The 19313-nt window shown below is 36.9% G+C and overlaps 2 protein-coding genes across 6 annotated transcripts in view; both read right to left on the bottom strand.

The window, feature by feature from the left end:
• Positions 1-174: 174 nt before the first annotated feature.
• On the bottom strand, positions 175-7181 carry cavin4a (caveolae associated protein 4a). The gene is given in 2 exon segments (NM_001080198.3): positions 175-981; positions 6696-7181. Coding segments are annotated over 2 exon segments (990 nt in total). The 5' UTR covers positions 7077-7181; the 3' UTR covers positions 175-372.
• A 599-nt stretch (positions 7182-7780) lies between these two features.
• tmeff1a (transmembrane protein with EGF-like and two follistatin-like domains 1a) overlaps positions 7781-19313 on the bottom strand; it is a 17190-nt gene continuing 5657 nt past the window's right edge. For 3 of the 5 annotated variants that reach the window (XM_087241221.1, XM_087241223.1, XM_087241222.1), the window contains exons 4-10: positions 19045-19171; positions 17166-17192; positions 16657-16750; positions 14811-14959; positions 14610-14727; positions 13866-14024; positions 7781-11739 (exon numbers count right to left, since the gene is read on the bottom strand). In XM_087241221.1, coding sequence (XP_087097347.1) covers positions 11655-11739; positions 13866-14024; positions 14610-14727; positions 14811-14959; positions 16657-16750; positions 17166-17192; positions 19045-19171 — 759 coding nt within the window. In that variant the 3' untranslated portion in view covers positions 7781-11654. Of the gene's footprint in view, positions 11740-13865; positions 14025-14609; positions 14728-14810; positions 15524-15876; positions 16751-17165; positions 17193-19044; positions 19172-19313 lie in introns of those variants that run through there. The other 2 variants (XR_015478771.1, XM_087241224.1) reach the window with 2 other exon arrangements.

The raw sequence follows: 19313 nt of genomic DNA, 5'->3' as shown, positions 1-19313 counted from the left end.
TTTCACTCTGCCCGTCTCTGTCTCTATGATGTTGGTGCGAGCATGAACACAAATATTTGGAGATTGAAATGAGCTCAGTCCCTAGCATAACTACAAGCGTTTTGGACAGATTCATCTACCCTTTACCTGGTAATCGAGACACAAATGGAAAATAAAATAGCACACAAGACTGGACATATTGAGTTTTTTTTAATACATTTCACATGTGGCTTTATGGTAACAGAAATTACACAAACACATCTAGTGCTTGCACATACTCATACACTCTCACATTTTATGAAAAAAAATCTTGTCTTGCTTCCACTTACTTATGACCAATTTTCTCTGCATCTTCCATCATATCTCCACAGTTTTTGTGGTGAACGGCTCTTTTCAGTCCTCATGGATACGAGTTGCTCCCTCCTCTGATACTGGACCCTCCCTTTTGTTTTCGGTAACCACCTCTGTGTAGGTCACATCTGGGCTGGACTTCCTGCCTTTGGGTGGAGTCACAGCAGGCTCCGCCTCCGCACCCTCCTGGCCCTCAGCGACCGTGCGCTCCTTCTTCAGCTTGATTTTGAAGGATTCCTTGGTGGGCGCTTTCTTAGCGATGTTTTCCTTCAGCCTCTCGCTGCTCTGCTTTATCTTCTCTCGCTGCTCGGGTGGCACGATCTTCTCACCCAAAGTGTTGAATTTGGTTCCAAGCGTCTGGCCTGTCTTACTCAGGCTCTCCTTGGTCTTGCTGAGGTTTTCTCGGGTCTTCTCGCGGGTCTTGTTCATGTTCTCTTTGGAGAACGCAGCCTTGATGTTCTCGATGCCTTTTAACCCGGACTGTTTGAGACGGGCGCCCCGGGACGACTCCGCATCCTCCACCACCATGTACTCTTCATCAGATGACAGGTCAGCAGGGATGTCATACTCATCTGGCTCCACCTCCAACTCAGCAAGCCCTGCTCCCTTGGGAGTCTTGGTGACAGCAACAGAGGGGACTTCTTTTTCACCCTATGGGGGCACACAGAAACAAGAAACCATTATTTAAAACATCATGAAATCCTGGACTAAATTTTCTAAGACTTTTTTTCTATTAACTTTAATTAAGACCATGTTAGAGGGTGGTGCGGTGGCAGAGTGGGTAGCAATGTTGCATCACAGCAAGAAGGTCACTGGGTCAAGCCTCGCCTGGGTCAGTTGGTATTTCTGTGTATGTTCTCCGCGTGTTCGCGTGGGTCTTCTCTGGCTGCTCCAGCCCCTATAGGCGAATTGGGTAGGCTATATTGTTCATTTTGTATGTGTGTGAATGAGTGTATGGGTGTTTCCCAGTGATGGGTTGCAGCTGGAAGGGCTTCCGCTGTGTAAAACATATGCTGGATGAGTTGGCGGTTCATTCCGCTGTGGCGACCCCAGATTAATAAAGAGACTAAGCCGAAAAGAAAATGAATGTATGAATGAATGAAGACAATGTTAGCATCTGTTTGTTCTAATTGTAGAGAATAACTGGCTAATTTAAGCTTTTCTCCGCTATATCTTCCTTGTTAAAAATCTATATGTCATGGTGTCACTTGTAGTGATGTAGCACAAGAATGTGAGTGCTATGATGATGTGTTGGGGTCTAACTATTATTCATGATCTAAGATTCCTTATCCTGTGGGAAGAGCTGCATCTGAAGTATTTGTTCAAACTGTGAGACTGCACAGTAGTTAGGCTTTCATGATGGGTTGCTATGCCGATAGTCATACCTGCCAACATTTGTCTCTGAAATTCCAGGAGAACGGGGTGGAAGAGAGTGAGTGGCTGTGGGGTGGGATGTGATGTGGTGTGTATTGTCTGATTAACACAGTTGAGAACCTGGTTAGTAACTGTACTGTGGAACAGATTTCGGGCAGCCACTGCGATCGGACACTATACCAAAGTTGGCGACCCAGGGGTGTTACAGACTGTACCAAAAAGCTCAGGCGGGGTGAAATTACGAGAGTTTTCTGGGTGAAATAACAAAATGGGAGGGTGGCGGGAGACGGGTCTGAAATATGGGAGACTCCCGGGAAAAACAGGACTGTTGGCAGGTATGCTGATAGTGTTGTCAGAAGTACCCACTTCTATGAGTTTATACTGAAACGTATACAAATGTGACAAAAGCAGCATTTCCCGCTTGCATTTGGAGTGCAGATGAGTGGAATGTGATTGACCATTGTGTTCTCATGCTCAACAGATACGACTGGGATTAGCTCAAATTATCACTGGTTTACAACAGCTCTGTAGCCACACTGTGTTTGAAAACTGTGTCTATCAGCTGATCGTCATCTAATTTATATGGCATTCAAATGCTGACAGACACTAATTTCAAATCCTTCAGTGCCCGAAGACATTTCTGTCCCTTCAAAGCAGGTATATGTTTCTAAATTTTAAAGTAAGCAGTGTTTAAATATAAAAGTCTAATATTTCCCCACGTGTTACATTTTAGTCAGAGTCAGAATAGGCCACTCTCCTGTTTCTCTGCTACATCACGCCCACTCCCCTATCTTCTGCTCACATCCGACCAGGCCCATTCAAGTTTAATTTTTCAAAAAAAGTCTGAGGTAGACTTAACCTGAAAGAGAGGAATGTCATGAGCCTTTAAGGCAGGGGTCACCAATCTAGGTCCTGGAGGGCCAGGGTCCCTGCAGGGTTTAGCTCCAACTTGCCTTAGCACACCTCCCTGGATGTTTCAAGTATACCTAGTAAGACCTTGATTAGCTTGTTCAGGTGTGTTTGATTAGGGTTGGAGCTAAAATCTGCAGGACACCGGCCCTCCAGGAACAAGTTTGTTGGCTTTAAGGGATAGGTTAATGGTCAAATGTAAACGGTACAAAGGTAGAGTTGAGGTCCTTACTCTCTGGGGTCATTAGCCAAATTTGCCCACTGGCCTCTGTCGATCGTGGAATCCTAAAAATCCCCATATCATTATTAGCTTCATTGCTTTGTCTTCTCTCCCCCTATCAGCTGGTGTGTGGTGTGCGCTCTGGCGCAATATGGCTGCAATCACGTCACCCATGTGGATGCTGCACACTGGTGGTGAATGAGGAGATTCCCCCCAAAAATGTTTAAAGTGCTTTGAGTGTCCAGGAAAGTGCTAAATGTAAGGAATTATTATTATTATTATTATCTAAACGATGGAGGGTTTTTTTTTTCTTTATTAAAACGTTAAAGATTTTTAGCTCAAACCGAGTTCCTTGGTTTGATTTATAATTACCCTGCTAATGGCTACAGGTACTACAGTCAGAAAAACATAATCAGGCAATCAGAATAAAGAAATTGTTTACCCAAAGTTTTAAATTATATCTTAATTCCCTCATCCTTAATCTAATCTAAGTGTTCATGCCTTTTCAAATGCAAAAACAAAGAAAAAATATAACTTTTTTGAGCTTAAAAAAATCAATTTAACCAATTCATAATTACAAAACTGTGATACCAGGATATTATTCAACAACTCTGCCTGTGTTCATCTAAATGAAGAAAGGCATTCACACATATGATGGCTTGCAGGTGAGTATAACTATAGTTAAAATGTTCTTTTAATACCTGTTGATCCTGGTGCTACATTGAGATGTGATTAAATGAAACAAATGGTTTTCCCTTTTTGTTATGCCTGTACATGTTTTTTTTTTTTTTTATGTATTTCACGTCTGGAAGTTTGTGGACCTCAGTTCAGTCCTAAACTAAATATGATTCTTTATTTCTCAAGAGCCGAAGAGTGAATTTGATCTATCATTATTTGCACATTTACAGTTCTAGCCATTAAACATAATGTTAACATGAAACACACTGTAGTTTGTCTCTTTACACATCAGTCAGGCAATTTCTTCCAGTTGCAGTGCCTGCTTCTTAGGGTTTACAAGCAAAGTGGGCTTGGATTTTATGCCAGGTTATGTGAGACTACCCTTCCCAAGAGGGCAATTTTGAAGTCTTTAAGAATGGATGTCAATGCACACTTATGAATAAACTCCCTATTCAGGGAATAACCTTAACGAGTCTCTACAGCTGTGTGAGCGGCTCTATATTAGGGCAGCTCAGAATAACCACACACAAACCCACACTCTCCCACTAACACACACTCCTAATTTAGACTAATTCATTGTCACACATATCCTTTAATTATTTATTTTTCATAATCAAATGTTGCACGACACTGTGAGATGTCAAATAGATACATTTACCAGTGTTTATGCAGTTCAGTTATCAAAATAATCAACCACAAGCCTAATTTATGTCACTCCAAAATCAACTTTTGAAGACTGGAGATAGCAGATGTTAGTTTAAACAACACAATCTCACAGCAATTCATAAATTCATTCAATTCTTTTTGATTTAGTGGCTAATTCATATAAATTTGTACAATCTCATTCGTACAATTTAGCACGATTTGCTCATCACCCAATGACGACTGGGTTAAGGGGTGGGGTTGGTGTGGTGTGCTCCTTTAAAAATCACACATTTATATAAGACTCAACTCGTACAAATTGATACGAATTAGCAATTAAACTGACAAAATGTACAATAGTTAAGTTTCCTCATGAGATTAGGCTAGTTTAAAAAGCAAATTTGGGTTTAAGAGATTTCTGTCAAATTTAATAAATGAAAAGGCATGGACACTGTGATCTTCACAGATATCTTCATTTGTGCATTTGAGTTTCCCTATCAAACAAAAACTTTACAGGTGGAGAGTATTGAAGTGAACCACACAACATCATTTACTCAGTTTAGTAGTATTTGTGCCATCAATTAACACCCAAATAAACATTGCAGAACTCATTTTGCACTTGACTTGGTGTGATGGTTTCTGTAGGAGGAGATACTGCCACAAACAACAGAGGTATATGTAGAAGAGAGAAGACATAAATGTTTATGAGAGGATGTCTATGTTTTTGACATCTAATAGACATTCAAACATAAACTGTGTAAATAAAACATCACAAAATTTGGGCTATTTATGAAAATATTATATATATATATATATATATATATATATATATATATATATATATATATATATATATATATATATATATATATATATATATATAAAACAATAGTAGTCATCAAGATAGATTACAAAGACTTAACACTATTTATTCCTGTCTCTTTGATGAATAGTAGATTTTTGGGTCATACTTTTATTTTGACGGTCCGTTTGTTGAATTTAATTTACATAGCATCTACATGCCAACTAATTCTCATTAGATTATAAGTAGACTGTTAAGGTTGGGGTTAGGGTTAATGTAAGTGTACTTGCTAAGTTTCTTATAGTCTCTAAAAGTCTGTTGAAGGAGCAGTATCAACAGATATTAAGCAGACAGTCTACTAATACTCAAATGGGCCATCAAAATAAAGTGTTAGCGATTATTGTACTATTGTTATTGACGTCTCTTACTCACAGACCAAATTAAGCCCAAATTAGATACTATATTGTCTTAATTTTTGTTCATTTGTTTGGAATGGCAACAGATGTTATACTAAAATATGAATTATCATCAGTACGGTTCATCTACAACCCTTTGCTGATTTTAGAAAATTGCATTGGTCATTATGGAAATGAGCGTCTGCAAAAGTGTTTTTTTTTATTTGCTGTTCCTTCTGCAGTTTTAATGGGATTGCGGTCTCACACTAATTAGTTTGTTTAGCAAGTCTAGCTGTAAGAATCTTTAGACATTCCCCAGAACACTGTCTAGGATGATTAAGGCCAAATCTCCTTCCCTGTTTCTCTCTTTCTGGAAGTCTCTTAAATAGGCATTAGGGTTGTCACGATACTATAAATTTAGGCCATGATCAGTATCAGGACACCAAGTAGTATCGCGATACTTTAGTAATTCATAATTCAAATCTACAAAATAAAGCAAATTGTCACAAATACTACATTTTGTATATTATGATACTTAAATTTCATTAATAATTCCCTCATTATTGAAAACCTATTATTTGTACAGCCATTCTGTTTTATTTGTATATACTGGGACTGTTTTGTTGTTAATGCAATAATATTAATTAAATAAATAAATATATAAATTATTGACCACGCCATATGATGTCATGTCTGCTTGTGTAATTTGTTTTTTCGTTTATTTTGTATGTAACTGACCAACAAAAATACATTAAAATTAAGATACAAATTATACCAAACAAAATTCAATACAAGAGATTTTTTCAACTAATATGAGTTGAAAATATATTGTTTTCCTAGTATTTCCCGTTGCTATTTTCAGTTTTTCTCATCTATTGTATTTTTTTTCAGTCTTATCAGATAAGAATCCAAAGTAATTACAAATTTTCACCAATTCTACACAGTTTTGCAGCCTTTAATGCAGACTGTTAAAATTTGACTAAAATAAAGTATTCTATTGATTACTTGCTGGCACAAATGAGTGAGCAGTTTAGTGACTTTTCCACATGCAACATTAACTATCGTAGAACCGTTAATGACGATACCACCATTTACAAACAATAGTGTCACCGCTATTATTTTGGTGCCATAGTATTGCGGTGCTACCGGTAAACCGTGTAACCCAATAGGCATATCAAAAATATCTGTATGACACTCATCCGTCACACTAAAAGAAACAGGCAACCCATTCACCTCTAGAATGGTGAATTCTCAAGTGCGCCCCCTGTTGATATGTGTGACAGAACCAGCTTTCAAAACGGCACACCCTCATTCACCAATAACCCACATGTGGATGTGATTTTACCTGATAGATCACAACCCTAAACTTGTTGCGTGTGAGGAGCTCATCTTGCGTAGTTTCCACTTTCTTCACGCGCACGTTCTGTTTCTCCACACGTGAACGTACTTCTTTAACGTGTGTGCTCACACGCCGGGCCTTCTGCAGCAGTTTGTCGACGGTCGTCGCTGTGGCCCCGTGGTCACGAGCCAGTTTGAGAAGCTCGGACTGGACAGCGCTGACCGAGCCCTCGAGCTGCTGTTGGCGTTCCTCCATACGCTGTTGGCTTGCCTGGACGCCATCGATGATTGTTGACACACGCTCCAGCAGAGACAGAATGGACAGGGCAGAGACGGGCTGCCCGGATTCATCCTCAACCCCTAATATGACATCTCCTCTCTTTTCCATCTCCAATTCTCCCTGAAAGTGCAGCCAGAGATGGGTAAAGGGACTCAAACGCACAGTATCAAGAGAAACTGACACTCCTAAAGAGAGACCCCACTGGAATCTGACGAACTCCACCCCTGTTCACACACACACATAGATATAAATGCATGGATATAAATACAACTGTAAGATGATCCTGAGACATTTCTGAAAGCTGTATCACAGAAGTGTTGGAAAGCCCCTTTAATTCATACGCTGCTGCATGGTGTGCATGTGTTCGAGTGGCTTGTGCATATGCATACTGTGTGTCTCTGAAATATCTAAAATCACCGTGGCATTAATGAAGAGCACAAATGTGTGTGTTTGTGTGGTGAGGTGGACTTACTTTTATAAATCTAGCCCCCTGCAGCATACTGTCAACTCAACTGAAGCCAACAGCTGCGGACACACACATAGTCACACACACACACACACACACACACACACACACACACACACACACACACACACACACACACACACACACACACACACACACACACACACAGTGTAAACTGACCTTGAAGGTGTTTCACATCAGCGTTTTGACCTCTGACCTCACTTTCGGGCAACCTGACATGTGAAAACTGCATCTCCCAACATGCACTTGGAACTGCTGAAAAAAATACACTGGTACATATTGAGTTCAATGCCACAGAGGAAAGAAACACACTAGAAACAATACATTTTTCATTAAAACTCACTTTATAAACAGATTTGACATGCAACATTATGCAGCACTTCTCATAACATCAAGTTTACAAACTGATTTAAGACTGACACAGATACACATACCATGACTTACTTTACAGGAATTTCAACTGTATGAGGTTTGGGTTGTGAATTGTGTTATAAACTTCTTTTGGCTCTGTTTCAGAAGCTAAAAGATTTCACAGTTTTCCCCAGTTTTATTTGATTGATTTTTCTATGTGAGACAAAGTGACGCATTACTGTAGCTAGGGATGTCCAGATCCAATCATGTGATCAAAAATCGGGCCCCATCATGCGGTTTCATACTCGATCGTAATCGGACATTACCTCCTGATTAGGACTCAATACAGTGCATCCGGAAAGCATTCCAAAGTATTTCCAAATTGTTACAAAATGTTCCAGCCTTATTCCAAAATGGATTAAATTCATTCATTTTCTCAAAAATCTACACACAATACCCCATAATGACAAAGTGAAAAAAAAAAAGATTTTTTGAAATTGTTGCAAATTTATTAAGAATAAAAAAGCTGAAAAATTCACATGTACATCAGTATTTACCTTTGCCGTGAAGCTCTAAATTGAGCTCAGCTACATTCTGTTTCCACTGATCATTCTTAAGATGTTTCAGCAGCTTAATTGGAGTTTACTTGTGGTAAATTCAGTTGATTGCATGATTTAAAAAGGTCCAAGGGTTGACGGTGCATGTCAAAGCACAAACCAAGCATGAAGACAAAGGAATTGTCTGTAGACCTCCAAGACAGGATTGTTTTGAGGCACAAGGGTGGGGAAGGTTATAGAAACATTTCTGCTGCTCTGAAAGTTCCAATAAACACAGTGGCCTCCATCATCCATACGTGTAAGATGTTTGAAACCGGCAGGACTCTTCTTAGAGCTGGCCGGCCATCTAAGCTGACTCATCGGAGGAGTAGGGCCTTAGTAAGGACAGTGATTACTAACCCGATGGTTACTCTGAACTCCAGCGTTCTTCTGTGGAGAGAGGAGAACCTTACAGAAGGACAACCATCTGTACAGCAATCCACTAGTCAGGCCTGTATGGTAGAGTGGCCAGGCGCAAGCCACTCCCCGCCTGGAATTTGCCAGAAGGCATCTGAAGGACTCTCAGACCATAAGAAACAAAATTCTCTGGTCTGATGAGACTAAAATGTAACTCTTTGGAGTGAATGCCAGGCGTTACGTTTGGAGAAAACCAGGCGTCGTTTATCACCAGGCTAATACCATCCCTACAGTGAAGCATGGTGGTGGCAGCATTATGCTGTGGGGATGTTTTATCAGCAGCAGGAACTGGAAGACTAGTCAGGATAGAGGGAAAGATGAATGCAGCAATGTACAGAGACATCCTGAATGAAAACTTGCTTCAGAGTGCTCTTGACCTCAGACTGGGGCGACGGTTCATCTTCCAGCAGGACAATGACCCAAAGTACACCGCCAACATATCAGTGTAGTGGTTTTACAACAACTCTGTGAATGTCCTTGAGTGGCCCAGCCCGAGCCCAGATGTAAATCCTATTGAACATCTCTGGAGAGATCTGAAAATGGCTGTACACCGTCTCTTCCCATTCAACCTGATAGAGATTGAGAGGTACTGCAAAGAGGAATGGGCAAAAATTCCCAAAGACAGGTGAGCCAAGCTTGTGGTATCATATTCAAAAAGACTTGAGGCTGTAATTGCTGCCAAAGGTGCATCAACTAAGTATTGAGCAAAGGCTGTAAATATTTATGTACATGTGATTTTACAGGTTTATATATATATATATATAACAGTTAGTTGTGCGTTAGACCTCTTTCTTGACTTCACACAGAAACAGCAATGTGTGGGGCATGACATCACTTTGTTACAGAGACACTGGGAAAAGTGGAACATGGAAGCAGCTTGAAGCGGAAAGCGCGAGTATGTCTGCGGTTTGGAGGTATTATAAAGTTGATGATGACAGCATTGCCGTAGCAAACTGTGAGATATGTAAACTTCTTTATTATTTTTTTTAATGTATCATAGAAACATCGTATCGCGTTTCGGTATCGGTAGATACTCAAAATCAAATGACTCTGACTCAAGGGCAAAAAAAACCCTGATCGGGACATCCCTAACTGTAGCTGCTGTATAAAAACAATTGGAATGATAAAATGTGCAGTTTGCACTACAAAGTAATGTGTTTATGGTGATAATTGTGATGGCAGCATAATGGATTGTTTTTGTACAGTTAAAATAAATTTAACCTTCTGACGGCAGAAGCCTTACACAGTCAGGTAAAAATTAGGTAAAATGGCCATAATTCCATATTATTTTTAAAATAAGATGGATATAAGTTAAAGCAGATATATAACAACATTCTGGCAGGAATAGGCTTTACAAACACTCTCTGACCTTTCACCCCTAGGGTTCACAATTGTAAGTGTGTTACACAGTGTTACTTAATGTCATTTTCGCGCTGTAATGACTTGTACGGGAACACAACCATAACAAACTTTGGACAGTAAAAACAACTATAGTAGAGTTTATGTTGGCTTGGGAAGCCTGATTTTTTGGAAATAGCTTTAGAAGCTACAAGTTTGAGTGAAGAAAAAAATGTTTCTTGCATGTGGTAAAGCATTGCATGAATTAACACATCGTTAGCATGTTTACAAAATTAAAGCAGAATGCTAGCCTCGATTAGCATGTTCTTAGTGTTTTTCTAAATGCTAAAAACATGTGCCGCCATGAATTGGAATGTTTAATACACAGCTATAGGATTGTAGGAAGTTTTAACATATTGCTAACGTGATTTAGTGGTGTTGGAGAGCCTTACCTGAATGTTGGAATGAGTTTTGAGAAATAAAGTATAAAAGAATAGGCATCTTTTGCTAGCATGATTAAATATGTTAAGCATCCCTTACATAATTTTAACATATTGTTAGCATGAATTAGCATGTTGCTAGCATGTTTCTAGAATATTAGCTAGCTTTTGAACTTGGCATATGTTGATTTAACATTTTGAGATGTTTAAAAGTTATATATATCCTCATTGAAACTGTTAGTTTTGATTGTCTGTTTTTATGAAAACCACAAGTCTGATCAGTTAGAATAGATAAAACCTCCTAAACATCTGACCTGAGTTTATCATAGATTGAAAACTAGAAATTCAGTTCCAGATGAAGAAAATAGTAAATAGTACTGTAGATCAGTACACTGACTCTTGGACTTCTTATTTCTTTGCTTTTAAGATCATTTAATTTCATTTGATGCATGTTATAGCTAGGTGTCAAGATATTATGACTATGTGGCTGTTGCAAAGGTTTTCTGGACATATTTGCCGGTGTCTCTATGTTGTGAAGGAGATCTGGATCGTTTCTTAATGGCCAAAGTGAGAAAAACATAAATGTATGTATATAAACACCCTAGCATCTTGCCAGCATGTTTTACATACCAGACATCACTCATATATATATTTTTTTCAGAAGATACTGTTCTACTTAATGTAAACATTTGACCATGTGGATTTACTGCATTCAGACTAATTAAAAAATGAGGAGAAAAGATGAACAAAAGCAAAAAGAAAAAGGAAAAATAATAAATTAAAAAGCAATAAATAGGGTGGAATAAGGCCACTGAAATACTATAATATTGACATATAAAACTCTCTAAAGAACTTTTTAAAATTTCAATTCAATTCACCCTTATTTCTATAGCGCTTTTACAATGTATATTGCATCAAAGCAGCTTCCCATAGAATATCATAGTAAAGTGAAACATTGAAATTGAAAAAATAAGCTACTGGGAATGTGTGTATGTGATGTATGTGTGCATGGAGGAATGTGTATGTTTAGTGTATATTTTGTGTGTTTCGGTTTTAGTTATACAATCCTGCGTCCTCCATCTTTGGGAAAGTGTCCCTTATTCTGTTTCTGAAGACGTGCTCGAGGCTTTTTTGGATGAATCCTAAAAGGCAACAGTTTATAGATTTGGTGAGTGCGTGATATCTGTGCATGGTTCATTGTTAGCGTTATTTTAGTGCATGCTCATGTGCAGTGTTGGGGGTAACGCATTACAAGTAACACGAGTTACGTAATAATATAAATGTTCTAAGTAATGAGTAAAGTATAAACATTAAAGTATCAATACTTTTTAGTTTAATAAATTACCTTATATAAGATATATAGCTGAATTAAAAGATCGTAGTCACATTAAATCCTGCACGCAATGAGAAAATGCAGGAACAGACAGAAACCAAGATAGCAAAGACTTACATTTCTGTGATGGTAATTATTCTGAACGAATCAAAGAAAGGGAAAAGGGGATTATAGTCTCAATGAACAGTGATTTTACATCACTAATAAGACAAAAAGTACAAAAGTAGTAAACACATTGCTTTACACTTTCATTAACCCTTAAAGACCGAGACAGCCGCCCGCGGCTAAAAATAAGTATTGCTCTTAAATGTTTAATAACTTTTGATCCGCTGATCCGATTCATACAATTTAAAGATTGGCATAAAGAAGAGAATCTCAGCTTTCCAGTGCTGTATCACATATCATTCGCGGACTTTCAGAGGCTCCGGAATCAGTGTGGTTACGTCATCAAAATTTGACAACGCTGATTTGACAAAGAAACGCTCGTCACTGTGTCTCCGGACAAACCAGACATCATACATTGATGCATTGTCCCTCCTCCATGCCCAGATTGGTTCAAACTCGCTACATCACAACCAATAAGCATAGGTTTCGCTTTTGTTTGTGGACCAACAAGCTTTTTGAACAACACGGAATGAGAGATAGGCATACATTTATGCGCGGCTAAATAAAACGCAAAAAAAAATGTTTTGCATGAAATAATTTTCATACTAAGTACTTTTGCATGCACATCTGCACAGAAACATGACAAAACAGTGACACAGCAAAGACGAACTGCTGCTCTTGCTGTTTTCAAAAGACGCAAATGAAGGTGCAGCTGTTTGTCTGCATTGCAGACATCCATATCCATATCCACAGACAACCATATCCATGCTGGCACATAAAACCTAAGGATGGTCCATATTGAATCTAGTTTAGTTATGTAACTATTTATGATATAGTAAATATTTATATCTATTTTTTTTACTGAGGATTTGCACCATGTTTATTTGGACTTTGACACATTATTTATTATTTTCTTATTATTTTTTATTTGTTCATTGTAAGTGGTGTTGTTTATAGTAACTGAAAATATATTATTTGGAAAAAGTCAAATTTGCTACACTGTTCTATTATTTTGTAACATTTTTTTCTGTTTAGTTCATTCCCAGAACTTTTGGGCAAATACATTGTCAGTAAATAAATGCATTTTTTTTCCCCCATAGAAAAACGCCTTGGAATAACATTGAAATAAATTGCTATAACTTGCTCAGGGAATTGTGGATGTAGACAAAATTTATTTTGGAAGTATAAAACATCATAGCATGTATTTCTAAAGAAAGAAAAACAAACTTCATAAGGTTTTGTTTGAAATAACTAGAAAATGCCACTTTTTAAAAAAAATTGTTTCTGGAAAATTCTGGAATATTTTCTGTCTGTTCATATGTTTTTGGACCAAAAAATATTTTAGACTGGACCTTTAAATGATACAGATTGAAACTTCAGGTTCTCCTGTTTAAAATGATATATGACACTTGAGGCTGACTGCTAAAATAAAAATAAAACTGCTTTAAAAAAAAATAATAATATAGGCCCATTAGGTGCCCACAAAATACATCTAGGTCTTTAAGGGTTAATCTGTATAAGGCATATAGATTGAGGGCCAGAAGTGCTTGGAAAATAACATTATCCTCCATTATTATTTTTTGATGTGTTTTTAAGGTAAACAAAGGTTATGGAATGCATTATTAATTACAGAGTTTCTTTAATAAAAAAAATAGAAGAAGAAAAAAATCCTGCAAGTTCTAAAAGAGATCCTCAGCCAGGTCAGAAAAAGTAACTCAAAAGTAACACAAGTTACTAGTTACTTTTTTGTGGAGTAACTCAATATTGTAATGCATTACTTTCAAAAGTAACTTCCCCCAACACTGTGCACGTTCATGTGATAAGTTTTACCTTGTGATGCATATTATGATAGCGATGATGATGCTGATCTGTACAGCGGCAATGATCGCAGCAATCAGGATGTACTGAAGCTTCTGTCCATTGGGCACCACATATAACTCACTGAAGTCTCTTAGCTCACAGTGCTTGCCAGAAAACCCCAAATTACACCTAAATGACAAGACCAAAACGCATCAAACCCATACAACTGAAGTCAGAATTATTAGCCCTTCTGAATTATTAGTCATTAAAGTATCAGCCAAGATTTTTTCAACTCATTTCTAAACATAATAGTTTTAATAACTCATTTCTAAAAACTGATTTATTTTATCTTTGCCATGATGACAGTAAACAATGTTTTATTAGATATTTTCAAGATACTAGTATTCAGCTTAAAGTGACATTTAGAGACTTAACTAGGTTAATTAGGCAAGTCATTGTATAATAATGCTCTGTAGACAATCAAAAACTAAGGGGGCTAAAAATATTGACCTTAAGCGGTTTTTTAAAAACTAAAAGCTGCTTTTATTTTTAATGAAAATATATTATACTATTATACTATATTATACTATATATATACTGAAATAAAACAAATCAGACTTTTTCAAGAAGAAAAAATATTATAGGAAATACTTTAAAAAATGTCTTGCTTTGATAAACATTATTTGGGAAATACTTGAAATTAAAATTCACAGGAGAGCTAATCATTTTGACATCTAATTTACAAGTGTGTATTGTGCGTATGTTTGGTTCTACCTGCATGTTGCCAGATCATTTTTCATCTCACAGGTTCCATGTACACATGAGCTGCTGTTGATTTCAGGACATGGCATCGCTCTGCCAACATTAGCTCCGCCCACTAGAACAGCTGAACCTATAGAATGAATCAAACACAGAATAATGCCGCATTTCCATTTAGCATTGTAAAGATTCGTCTAATGCGGGATTTGTGTTTACCTGAACACTGTCCAAGGTGTCGGACATTAATCTGAGCTTGTTTCAGGCAGGAAGCTTCTCTGACCTGACATGGATTACTGTAAGACTGTCCATCTGATCCACACACTGGGTTCAGATTGTAGCCACCGCAGTCTATATTACACACACACCTTGAAGAGCAGATAAATATTACTGATACGATTGCCTCAAATGGAGATTTGTGAGATGAAAAGCTTATAAACGATTAAGATGTGAGAATTTAAATAAAATAAGGTGATGTAAAATTTATTGAAGTAAAACCGAAAACATTTGCATAATTTCCAGATTCAAATACTTGAAAATGAAGAATTTAAAGATGAATTTTAGCACGGTAGTTTTTTTTTCACTGAGTTTTTTTAAACTGTATATTACAATTTGCAGTAACTAGATAATCAATAATAAGGAATCAATAATTAGATTTTAGGATGTTAATGTATGAAAATGAATAATTAAATAAATGTATTATACCTGTGCAGTGTACAATTATTTTTGAATTTTACAACCAAATACATATAATATTTTTATTAATTATATTTATCTACTACTAAAAGTAAAAGTGGTACTGTGGATGTGTCCTTTATCATTTATTATTAAAATACTAACCTAAACCTTATAATAAATATTTCATGCTATTGCCTGTTCGTCTGTTCGTTCATTTAAGGGTTTGGCTGACAAACATTTTACAAACCCCTGATCTGTCTGTCACGATAACCAGCGATCGTATTCAACGAAGGATTGTCATAGACTGATTGCAGACACTACTTAAGCCACACAATCACCCTTTCACTCTGCTGAGTCTTGTTTATCTGTTGATGACACAACAAAGCATTCTATTTGTCTTGTCCCCGTCGTGTTTACACCCTAGCCTAGATTATCCTTGTTCTCCTGTTTAGCTGCCTGCCTTCTGACCTCTTGCCTGTGTTTGACTACGATTCTGGACTGCCTGTACATACCCGTTTGCACCTGTTTTGACCACTGCTAGCCTGACAACGAATAAACCTGCATATTGGATCTTACCCCAGTTGTTGGTGTTACTCCCCATGGTTACACTGTCACACAGAGTCGTACAATAATAGTAAATCAAAGCAATTAAAGTAAAACTGAAAACATGCATAATTTACAGATACAATTGGTTGGAAATGAACAATTTAAAGATGAATTTTAGCACTAGCTTTGTAATACATGTCTTATTATGATTTTTTGTTGTACTGTAAAACAGTAAAATTGTAATTTGCAGTAACAGCAATATATTACAGAAGCTTCACACAATTAGATTTTAGGATTTTAAGGTATGAAAATGACAGAGTACATACATTTATTATACCTGTGTAGCGTACTAATTTACAGTTTTACAACGTTTTAAAAAATGATTACTAATAGTAAAAGTTTTCATGTGAATTTGTCATTTATCATCTATCATTGAAATAATAACTTAAACAATAGTGCTAAATAGTTTATGCTATTATTGTTATCAATATGATTATTACCTGCTCATCTTACACTAAAAAAATGACATTTTCTGTTTGTTCAAACTTCTTAATTAAAATGAGCTGAATCAACACAATTCTTGAGTTTTTTTTTTTTTAGTTTTAAGTTCAATCCACTTAAATCTGTAATTTTAATAAAATAACTTAATTCCTTCATGTTGTCCCAACACTGATTGATTGCGTGGAACCCAGCATTTTTTACAGTGTAAGGTGGATACATACAAACATACAAATATGCATAGATATGCCAGAAATTCATTTAAGGGTTTGCCTGACAACCTGCCTGATTACCAACCCTTGCTCTGTCGTACAGAAACACACACAAGCAAATATCGACCCACCAAATGCCTTCAGAGTCTTCATCACATTCTGCCCCAAACCTGCAGCTGGAACACCTGGAGTATGAGCTGGGCTCCAGGCCTGAGCTCTCCAGATCTACACACAAACAGACACACATAGTTGACAAAAAATATAATATTGCTTCGAAAATTTGCTAGGGCGTCCTTACAGGGGTAGTTCAACCAAAAAAAGTCATAATTTACTTGCACCTTTTACTTGTTTCAAAGCTGTTTGACTTTTATTCTTCTGTTGAACACAAAGGAGCTGGAAACCTGAAACCATTGATTCCACAGAATTTGTTTTCTCTACTATGTATTTCAGTGATTACAGGTTTTCCACTTTCTTCAAAATACCTTCTTTCATGTTCAACAGAATAAAGAAACTCATAAAGGTTTGGAATCTTCATTTTGTATCACCCTAGCTATCCCTTTAAAGTCACAATCAAACTTTTATCATGTGTATGTTATTTAAATTATTTTATTGTAGGGTGGAAAGGAGCTTTAGGGCACACCTGTATCTCCTGATGCAGATTCAGCATCTGAGAAAGAAAGGACAAAAATGTAAATCATCATGTCTGATTTAAGGTTTTAAGGGCACCGATTTTAACAATTTGTTCATGATTTATTATCTTATGTGTCTCCAGAATTTAATTCTGTAAGGTTTCAGCTCAAAATACCCATCAGATTTTTTATTATACCTTTTTAAATCTGGGAAATGTGAGTTTTAACATTGTAGCTGTTTTTGTTGCCTGTGCCTTTAATGCTAATGAGCTGGTTCTCTCCGCCCACCGTCCCCACGTTTGTCACAGCCATAGCCCTCATGTAGACAAACAGCTCAGTGACAGAGAAGAATGAAGCAGATCTCCCTTACTACAGTAAGAACTTTCACAATGATTATTTGATGTATTTGTTGCGAAGATAATTCAAGCCTTTCTGAAGCGATGAGTCACACACAATGTCGTTATAAAGTCACACGCACACACACACACACACACACACGTTAGCTTTGCACTGTTTTTGCATGGCAAATGTGACAGGGTATATGTAAATATCCACTACTGTATAAACATTGTTATGATAATGTACAAAATAAACCTGATTTAAGTTCACAAACTGGGACTGAAGCGTCTTCTTTCATAATTGTAAGCCATGCGGCTGTGGTGATGAATTACGTAGCAATTTAACTATTTTTATTACAAACATGCACTGTTTTAAAAACGTTTTAAACTTGTAAAACTCATTCTTAATAATATTTGATGATGTTTGATGATCACAGAGAGCTAAACAGGTCTTTTAATTCTAGTTGCTTTGCTCATGTCCTGTCTTGTTGATATGATTATTTGCGTTACTATGGAGACATGTTAATACGTGGCTGTCAATCAATTCGGTGGGCGGGGAAACCGCACTCCTACGTCAAATTGCAATAGGCCTCAAAATGGAAGGGATTTGAATACTATTCTAACGTCAGGAAATAAAAAAAGAGACTTATTATCTTTATATCACCCCAATATGACGGGACACACTATACCTACACACTGTTCTGTCCAAACAGCTTAAAAAATTGATTTTTACCATAGGTGCCCTTTAAAAATACTGAATAAACACGATTGCAATTAATGGTGAACACATAACATGAACAAACTTCAGTTAAAATCTGTGCATCTTCATTGGTTTGTGTGTGGTGTCAGTACAATAACATTCAATTTTCTGAACTTGCGTGTGTACAAATGTTTAAAACAAAGTGCAACTGTGCACACTCTTATAAATTAATAAACCAGAAAAAAGAAAAAGGGGGGTTTTATGTGATGCCATAGAAAAACCTTTATTTTAAAAGCTCTTTAAATAACCATACTCTATTGTGAAGAACAGTGTCATAAAAAACAACCTTTTGTGGAATGAAAAGGTTCCAAGGATGTTAAATGTTCTGCGTAAAACCATCAAAGCCAATAAAGAACTTTTCATTTTAGGAGTGTATATCATTTACGCTTTTAATTCAATTTTTTTTTCTTGCGATTTAAGATTAAACATTTTATTCTTTAGACAATGCTAAGACAAACTTCAAGCCACCTTTGTTATTATGTTGCTTAAATTATGTTTATTACCTGGTTAAAACAGTGAATAGTGGGAAACAGTATAGTCAGACTTTACATTGGTGTGTGTGTGTGTTTACTACTGTGTGTGTGCACTTAGATAGGACAGCAAACTAGACCATGTCACTTTCACTTTCTGCTGATTATAATTGTTAAGAGTGAATCGTAAAAATGTAATCAAAACTTTAAATTTTGTCATTTAAAGTGTTGACTATGAATTTCTTGCCCAAAGTCAAAAACAAACACTTTTAGAGCTTCCAGATATAAGAAACAGGTTTTATTAGCAAGTGTTTAGACTGACCGGGACAATGTCCTTCTGTGATTATGGTGATTGGACTCTGCTGTTCACAGGCTGCTTGTCTTAGGAAACATTCACTGTGGTACGTGTCTCCATCGGAACCACAAACTGGATCAAACATCCGTGGACACTGAAACAAACAGGACAACACAAGCACCTCAATCCTCAAAGCTGCATGATGACGGCATTAGGTTACAGGCTTCAATCAAGGCAGTGATTATATGGGCTTCAGTGGCTGTAATAAGCAGTATATTAGTTCATATTATGGAGAG

The sequence above is a fragment of the Danio rerio genome, chromosome 2 (genome assembly GCF_052040795.2).
Source record: "Danio rerio strain M-AB ecotype USA chromosome 2, GRCz13ab, whole genome shotgun sequence".
In the NCBI taxonomy this organism is placed as follows: Eukaryota; Metazoa; Chordata; class Actinopteri; order Cypriniformes; family Danionidae; genus Danio; species Danio rerio.
The sequence above is the reverse complement of the archived record's forward strand: the minus strand, read 5'-3'. Positions and strand labels throughout refer to the sequence as shown.